We start from the raw sequence: 8,236 nt of genomic DNA on the forward strand, positions 1-8,236 counted from the left end.
GCGCTCGGCCCCGGCAGCCCCGCGGGGCAGCTGCGGCTCCCGTCCGGCGCTTCCCGGGGTGGCACCGGGCCAGCCCCGTCCCTGTCCCCTCCTGTCCCTGCCCCCGCATTCCCACAGCCATCCCCATCACTTCCGCCTCTGCTTTTCCCTCTGGAAATATTCCTGCTAAATCCGGCCCGGGCCAAGCCCGGCTCGTCCCCGCTCGGGGGAATTGGGGACAGGCACCCCCGCGGGGATGGGGACAGGGCGGGCAGGACCCGCTGGCACCCTGGGCCCGCTCCGGCCTCCAGGGCCAGGAAAACCCTGGAGCAGGGAAAAACGGGAATGACGGGACCTGGGGGGACCTGGGGGGACCTCCGGGGGTGACGCGGAGGGGACCCCGCTCTGTGCCCCATGGGCAGGGGTGACCCCTCGGGGGTCCCCGTCGCTGTCCCCTCCCGGTGGCACCGCCGCTGGCAGCCCCTGCCCAGCCCGGCGGGGGGACAGTGGCACCTGCAGGAACGCGACACGGGCCACGCGAGTGTCCCCCCACGGGTGGGGCTGCTGCCCTGCCACCCCCGGGTGGGCACGCGTCGCGTCCCACTGCGTCCTCGGGTGTGGGTGGCACGGGAGCAGGTGAAACGGGAGCGGGTGAAACGGGAGCGGGTGAAACGGGAGCGGGTGTGGGTGACACTGGAGTGGGTGTGGGTGGCACTGGGGCAGATGACACTAGAACGGGTGACACGGGAGCAGGTGACACTGGAGCGGGTGTGGGTGGCACTGGAGCAGGTGGCACTAGAGTGGGTGACACGGGAGCAGGTGACACTGGAGCAGGTGTGGGTGGCACTGGAGCAGGTGTGGGTGGCACTGCAGCGGGTGTGGGTGGCATTGAAGCCAGTGCGGGTGACACTGGAGCAGATGTGGGTGGCCCTGGAGCAGATGTGGGTGGCATGGGAGTGGGTGACACTGCAGCAGGTGACGCTGCAGTGGGTGGCACAGGAGTGGGTGGCACTGCACGGGTGTCACTGCACGGGTGGCAGGGCACGGGTGGCACGGGACGGGTGACACTGCAGCGGGTGACACTGCAGTGGGTGGCACTGCAGCAGGTGGCACGGGAGCAGGTGACACTGCATGGGTGGCACAGGAATGGGTGGCACTGCAGCAAGTGGCACAGGAGCGGGTGGCACTGCACAGGTGGCACAGGAGTGGGTGGCACGGCACGGGTGGCACTGCACGGGTGGCACAGGAGCGGGTGACACGGGTGACACTGCACGGGTGGCACTGCACGGGTGGCACGGCATGGGTGGCACGGCACGGGTGACACTGCAGCAGGTGGCACGGCACGGGTGGCACAGCACGGGTGGCACGGCACGGGTGGCACGGCACGGCTGACACTGCACGGGTGGCACAGCACGGGTGGCACGGCACGGGTGGCACTGCACGGGTGGCACGGCACGGGTGGCTGTGGCCATCTCTGCCCCGCTCGGGGCAGAGCCGGGGGGCTCTGAGGAGGGACAGGAGCAGGGTGGGCAGCGCCCAGGTGGCAGTGCCGGCACTGCCAGGACCGGACCCCACCGATGCCGGCGCCCGGCCGATGTGCCCAGACGAGCCCCGCCGGGTCCCGCCAGCTCCGGGGTGTCCGGGAGCCCCCAGACCCTCGCTCGATCCAGCCCGGAGCCGCAGATTCCCCTGGGAAGGATTGGGTTCCACACGGATCCACGGAGGAACAGGCGCCTGAGCGCCGAGCCCGCGCCGGGAGTGCCGGAGCCCCGCACCGGGAGTGCCGGAGCCCCGCGCCGGGAGTGCCGGAGCCCCGTGCTGGGAATGCCGGAGCCCCGCGCCGGGAATGCCGGAGCCCCGCACCGGGAGTGCCGGAGCCCCGTGCTGGGAATGCCGGAGCCCTGCACCGGGAATGCTGGAGCCCCGCACCGGGAGTGCCGGAGCCCCGTGCTGGGAATGCCGGAGCCCCGCGCCGGGAATGCCGGAGCCCCGCACTGGGAATGCCGGAGCCCCGTGCTGGGAATGCCGGAGCCCCGCGCCGGGAATGCCGGAGCCCCGCGCTGGGAATGCCGGAGCCCCGCACTGGGAATGCCGGAGCCCCGCACTGGGAATGCTGGAGCCCCGCCACGCCAGGGGTGCCGGAGCCCCGCACTGGGAATGCCGGAGCCCCGTGCTGGGAATGCCGGAGCCCCGCGCTGGGAATGCCGGAGCCCCGCGCCGGGAGTGCCAGAGCCCCGCGCCGGGAATGCCGGAGCCCCGCGCCGGGAATGCCGGAGCCCCGCGCCGGGAGTGCCGGAGCCCCGTGCCGGGAATGCCGGAGCCCCGCGCCGGGAGTGCCGGAGCCCCGTGCCGGGAATGCCGGAGCCCCGCGCCGGGAATGCCGGAGCCCCGCGCCGGGAGTGCCGGAGCCCCGTGCCGGGAATGCCGGAGCCCCGTGCTGGGAGTGCCGGAGCCCCGCACCGGGAATGCCGGAGCCCCGTGCTGGGAATGCCGGAGCCCCGCACTGGGAATGCCGGAGCCCCGCCGCGCCAGGGGTGCCGGAGCCCCGTGCTGGGAATGCCGGAGCCCCGCGCCGGGAATGCCGGAGCCCCACCACGCCAGGGGTGAAGCTTCGGGATGATCCTTTGGGACTCTGCGGCTTCACACGCTGGGAAATCCCATCCCGAGGCATCCAGTGGGAAAACCTGGACCTGCTGGGCCATGGCCACGGGAAACCCTGCAGGGCACTGGAGACATTCCAGAGATCCTCCGGGCACGGAGACTACTCCAGAATTCCATGGAGACTATTCCAGAATTCCATGGAGATCATTCCAGAGCTGCACGGGGTGTGGAGAGCTGTTCCAGACATCCATTGGGCATGGAGATTATTCCAGAATTCCAAGCAGACTATTCCAGAATTCCATGGAGATCATTCCAGAATTCCATGGAGACTATTCCAGAATCCCATGGAGATCATTCCAGAGCTCCACTGGGTGTGGCGAGCTGTTCCAGGCATCCACCAGGCATGGAGACTATTCCAGAATTCCATGGAGATCATTCCAGTATTCCATGGAGATTATTCCAGAATTCCACAGAGACTATTCCTGAATTCCATGGAGACTATTCCAGAATCCCATGGAGATCATTCCAGAACTCCATTGGGTGTGGCGAGCTGTTCCAGACATCCACCAGGCATGGAGATTATTCCAGAACTCCATGGAGATTATTCCAGAATTCCATGGAGATTATTCCAGAGCTCCTCTGGGTGTGGCGAGCTGTTCCAGGCATCCACCAGGCACGGAGATTATTCCAGAATCCCATGGAGATTATTCCAGAATCCCATGGAGAGCCATCCCACAGCTCCAGCAGAACTGGAGATTCATCCCTCAGCCCCACCAGGCGTGGAGAGCCATTCCAGAATTCCATGGGCACGGAGGCTGTTCCAGAATTCCATGGAAAGCCATTCCAGAGCTCCACCAGGCACGGAGAGCAATTCCACCGATCCACCGGGCACGAAAAGCCACTGCTGAGCTCTGCTGGGCTCGGAGAACGGGCTGGGAAAAGCCACCCCAGAGCCATCCCAGAGCTCCACCACATTCCATCCTCTCCCAGCTCCCGCTTCTCCAGAAGCCTCTTCCCAAAAATCCCCTCCTCCGGCGCCTTCCTGTCCCCATGGGCAGGGCAGGGCCACCTCCCTGCCCTGGCACCAAAGCCCCACCTGGAAAATCCTGGGAATCCCGCAAGAATTCCTCCCTCTGGAAGCGGCAGGGATGGGGGGCGTGGGCGAGCTGGCCCAAATTTTCCTGTTTTTTTTGCCATTTTTCCCACTTTTCTCCCACGCTGTTGCGGGGAACGGGGTCCTGCGAGTCCCCGGGCAGCGCCGGCGGATCCCGGAGCGGGAAGGGCGGGCGCATCCCTTTGTTGTGCTGCCCCCAAATCCCGCAGGATTGGGGATTTTTCCGGGCTGGGATCTTTCCCTGGAGCCCCCCGCTCCTCCCGGCTCCTCGATCCCACCGAGGCTCATCCTCGGCAGGCTCGAGGGTGCCGGAGCTCGGCGAGGATTTGCAGAAGGCGCCGGCCTCTTTTTCCTGCCGCTCGCACGGCTTCTCCCGGCTCCAGCAGCCTCTTCCCGAGCCCTAATCCATCTTCTCCCGCTCCGCTTCTGCCGGAGACCTCCGGACACCCGGCAGCTTCAGCGGGAATTGTTTCTGCTCGCCAGGATCCCTCCGGAACACGCAAATTCCCAGCCAGGAGCAGAAAGGATTTTCTGGCTCCCCGGGAATGATCCCGGCTGGGAAGAGCTGGATGTTCCCTGCTCCAGGATGCTCAGAGCCTCCCTAAATCGAGGCCACGCCGTGCAGACGCCCTGCTCAGCCCAACCCTGAATTTGGGGGTGCAGGGTCCCTGCTCGGGGGCCAGCTCCTCGCCCTGTGCCCGCAGAACCTTGGGGGCACCCGGGAATGGGCGGGGGGACACCCAGGAATGGGGGGACACAGAGGGATGGGGGGGACACAGAGGGATGGGGCGGGGGGACATCCAGGGATGGGGCGGGGGGACATCGAGGGATGAGGCGGGGGGACATCCAGGGATGGGGGGACACAGAGGGATGGGGGGGACACAGAGGGATGGGGCGGGGGGACATCCAGGGATGGGGGGGGACATCCAGAAATGGGGGGGGATACACAGGAATGGAGTGGGGGGGACACCCAGGGATGGGGGGGACATCCAGAAATGGGGGGGACACACACGGATGGGGGGACACCCAGGGCTGGGGGGACATCCAGAAATGGGGGGGACACAAAGGGATGGGGGGGTCACCCAGTAATGGGGTAGGGGGGACACCCAGGGGTGGGGCAGGGGGACACACACAGGGTCCTGCTTCAATGCCAGCCCCGCTGGGAGGGCGGGTGGGCTCTGCTTTGGATGCCTGAGGTGAGGCACCCCTGTCCCCCCGGAGGTCCCTGCACCCCAAATCTCTCCCTGAGCCATCCAGCTGTGCCCGGACACATGTCCAGATGTGCAGCTGTGCCCCCAGCCAGCTGGAGCACCCTTGCCACCCCACCCCGCCCCCCGAGCGCCCCTGTCTGAGGGCACCCCCCGAGCCCGGCACCCCCGGGCAGGGGCTCCCCCAGCCAGGGCTCGGCCCCGCCTGCTCGGGCCTCTGTTCCCGTCTCCCCAAAGGCTTGGGGGGCACCCGAACCCCCCGGGCACCCTTCGGTCGCTGGGGCGGTGCTGGGAGCTGGGCAGAGCCGGTGCCCCCCGTTCCAGCCGGGAGCGCGCCCCGAGCCCCCCAGGAACGAGGCTGTGCCAACCTTCAAGTCTCCCTCAGCGGCCTCCTGGCCCTGTCCCCTGTCCCCTGTCCTTTGTCCCCGTCCCTGTCCCCTGTCCTTTGTCCCTGTCCCTGTCCCCTGTCCATATCCCTGCCCTCTGTCCCTGTACTTGTCCCTTGTCCCTGTCCCTTGTCCCTTGTCCCCTGTCCCTGTCCCTGTCCCTGTCCCCTGTCCCCTGTCCCCTGTCCCTGTCCCTTGTCCCTGTCCTTTGTCCCTGTCCCTGTCCCCTGTCCATATCCCTGCCCTCTGTCCCTGTACTTGTCCCTTGTCCCTGTCCCTTGTCCCTTATCCCTTGTCCCCTGTCCCCTGTCCCCTGTCCCTGTCCCTTGTCCCCTCTCCCCTGTCCCTTGTCCCCTGTCCCCTGTCCCTGTCCCTTGTCCCTGTCCCCTATCCATATCCCTGTCCCTTGTCCCTGTCCCTGTCCCTGTCCCTGTCCCTGTCCCCTGTCCCTGTCCCTGTCCCCTCTCCCCTGTCCCTGTCCCCTATCCATATCCCTCTCCCCTGTCCCCTGTCCATATCCCTGCCCTCTGTCCCTGTACTTGTCCCTTGTCCCTGTCCCTTGTCCCTTGTCCCCTCTCCCCTGTCCCTTGTCCCCTGTCCCCTGTCCCTGTCCCTTGTCCCTGTCCCCTATCCATATCCCTGTCCCTTGTCCCTGTCCCTGTCCCTGTCCCTTGTCCCTGTCCCCTCTCCCCTGTCCCTGTCCCCTATCCATATCCCTCTCCCCTGTCTCCTGTCCCTGTCCCTGTCCCTGTCGCCGAGCCCAGGCCGGTTCCGCGAAGTTCCCGGGGCGCTGCAGCGAGCCGGGATCGCATCCCAGGGAGCCGCGGGAGCCGGGAACGGCCCCGGGAGTGGGGAACGGATCCGGGATTGGGGAACGGATCCGGGATTGGGGAACGGATCCGGGAGTGGGGAACGGCCCCGGGAGTGGGAAACGGATCCGGGATTGGGAAACGGATCCGGGATTGGGGAACGGATCCGGGAGTGGGGAATGGCCCCGAGAGTGGGGAATGACCCCGGGAAAGGGGAACGGATCCGGGAGTGGGGAATGGCCCCGAGAGTGGGGAATGACCCCGGGAAAGGGGAACGGATCCGGGAGTGGGGAACGGCCCCGGGAGCCGAGAACGGATCCGGGAGTGGGGAATGGTCCCAGGAGCCGGGAACGGCCCCGGGAGCCGGGAACGGATCCGGGAGTGGGGAATGACCCCGGGAGAGGGGAATGGCCCCGGGAACCGGGAACGGATCCGGGAGTGGGGAACGGCCCCGGGAGCCGGGAACGGCCCCGGGAGCGCGACACGCCCGAGGCGCGGAGGGCGAGCGCTGCCCGAGCGCTGCCCGAGCGCTGCCCGAGCATTCCCGTTTCCTTCCCTTTTCACCCCAAACCCGGCGCGGGCTGCGGCCGCTCCCCGTTCCAGCGGCTCCCGCCGGGGGAGGCTGCGCTGGCAGCGGGAGCGATCTCCCGGCACAAAGCCCCGAGCCGAGCCGAGCCGAGCCCAGCCCAGCCCAGCCAAGCCCAGCCCAGGCGAGCCGAGCCGAGCCGAGCCGAGCCGAGCCGAGCCGGCGATTCCCCGAGCCGCCAGCTCAACTTTCCCCTCCGAGTCTCCACGCCGCGTTCCCAACCTCCGGAACGGCGCGGGGGGAGGATGGAGGGCAGCGGGAGGCACGGCTGGGAGGGGGAGAACCGGGAGATCTCCCCCAAATCCCGGCTGGATTGCCGAGGGCAGCGGGCATGGGAGACGGGCAGGGCTCGGCTGCTGCCCGATCCTGCCCGCTCCGGCGCCCAGGGGGCGGCGGGGCTCGTGTCCCCCCGTGTCCCCCCGTGTCCCCCGTGTCCCCCGTGTCCCCCTCCCCGTTTCAAGTTGGCAGGGAATAGGAGATGAAGTTCAGCCCCCGGCCGTGCCCCTGCGCTGCCGCAGCGCCGGTGGCAGCTCGGAGGGGCTCGCTCGCCGCCTCAGCCCCCGCAGCCCCCGTGCCCGGCGGGGGACGCGCCACCCCGGCCCGGCGACAGCCGCCACCCCGCCCCCGGCACCCCCGCTGGGGCCGCTCACCTAGGAAGAGGACGATGCAGAAGGCGTTTGCCAAGATCATGGTAGGAAATCCACGCGCTCCTCCACGTGTGCGAAAAAAAATATGGTAAAAATCAGGCAAAAAAAAAAAAAAAAAAAAAAAAAGGGGGGGGAGGGAAGGGAGGGGGGGGGAGGACAATAAAAAATAACGTGATAATTCCCAAGGCGGTCCGGTAGATCCCGAAGGCAGCGGAGGGCAGCGGGGCGTGCTCCGCCCGGCGCGGAGCCGGCTCTCAGCCGCTCGCCGCCGGCCGCATCCCCGCCGGGCTCCGCTGCGCGCTCCGCGCTCGGCGGCTCCGCCGGGCTCCGCCGGGCTCCGCCGGGCTCCGCCGGCTGCTGCCGCGCTCCGGCTGCCGGGGAGGGGGCGCGGCGAGGGGCGGCCGCGCTCCGCCGAGCCCCGGCCAAGGGGCAGAGCCGCCGGGGCCGCCGTCCCCTCCCCGCCCCTCCGCCGGGCCCGGGGCCGCCCTTCCGCCCGGGGCGGGGGTCGGGGGGGGCTCCGTGCGGTTCCCCGTCCTCCTCGTCCTCCGCGCCCGTCTCCCCATCCATCCCTCCCGGCTGGGATGCACCTGCCCGGCCCCTCCGGGGGACCCCTCCGGGGGACCCTACCTGGGGACCCCTCCGGGGGACCCTACCGGGGGACCCCTCCGCCCGCCCCAAATTCCGCCCCCCGGGTGCTCCGTCCGAGGGGCGGGGGATGGGAGGGGGCACCCGGGGGGGCTGCAGGGCCGGGGTGCCGCACCCCTGGGTGGGTGTCAGCCCCGGGAACGGGAGGGGGGAGACGCTGTGGGGTGGGGAACGGTCCCTGGGTGGGGGAGGACCTTGGGGACGGGAAATGGGGACACCCAGGGGTGGCACGGCCGGGGTGCCGCACCCCTGGGTGGGTGA

The 8,236-nt window shown here is 69.0% G+C and overlaps 1 protein-coding gene across 1 annotated transcript in view; it reads right to left on the minus strand.

Moving 5' to 3' along the window:
- Positions 1-7,660, minus strand: part of GFRA2 (GDNF family receptor alpha 2) — a 45,937-nt gene extending 38,277 nt beyond the window's left edge. Inside the window, exon 1 of the mRNA XM_085559155.1 lies at positions 7,334-7,660. Coding sequence (XP_085415281.1) covers positions 7,334-7,373 — 40 coding nt within the window. The 5' untranslated portion in view covers positions 7,374-7,660. The remainder of the gene's footprint in view (positions 1-7,333) is intronic.
- Positions 7,661-8,236: the final 576 nt, after the last annotated feature.

Source organism: Lonchura striata, chromosome 22 (genome assembly GCF_050655825.1).
Source record: "Lonchura striata isolate lonStrDom1 chromosome 22, ASM5065582v1, whole genome shotgun sequence".
In the NCBI taxonomy this organism is placed as follows: domain Eukaryota; kingdom Metazoa; phylum Chordata; class Aves; order Passeriformes; family Estrildidae; genus Lonchura; species Lonchura striata.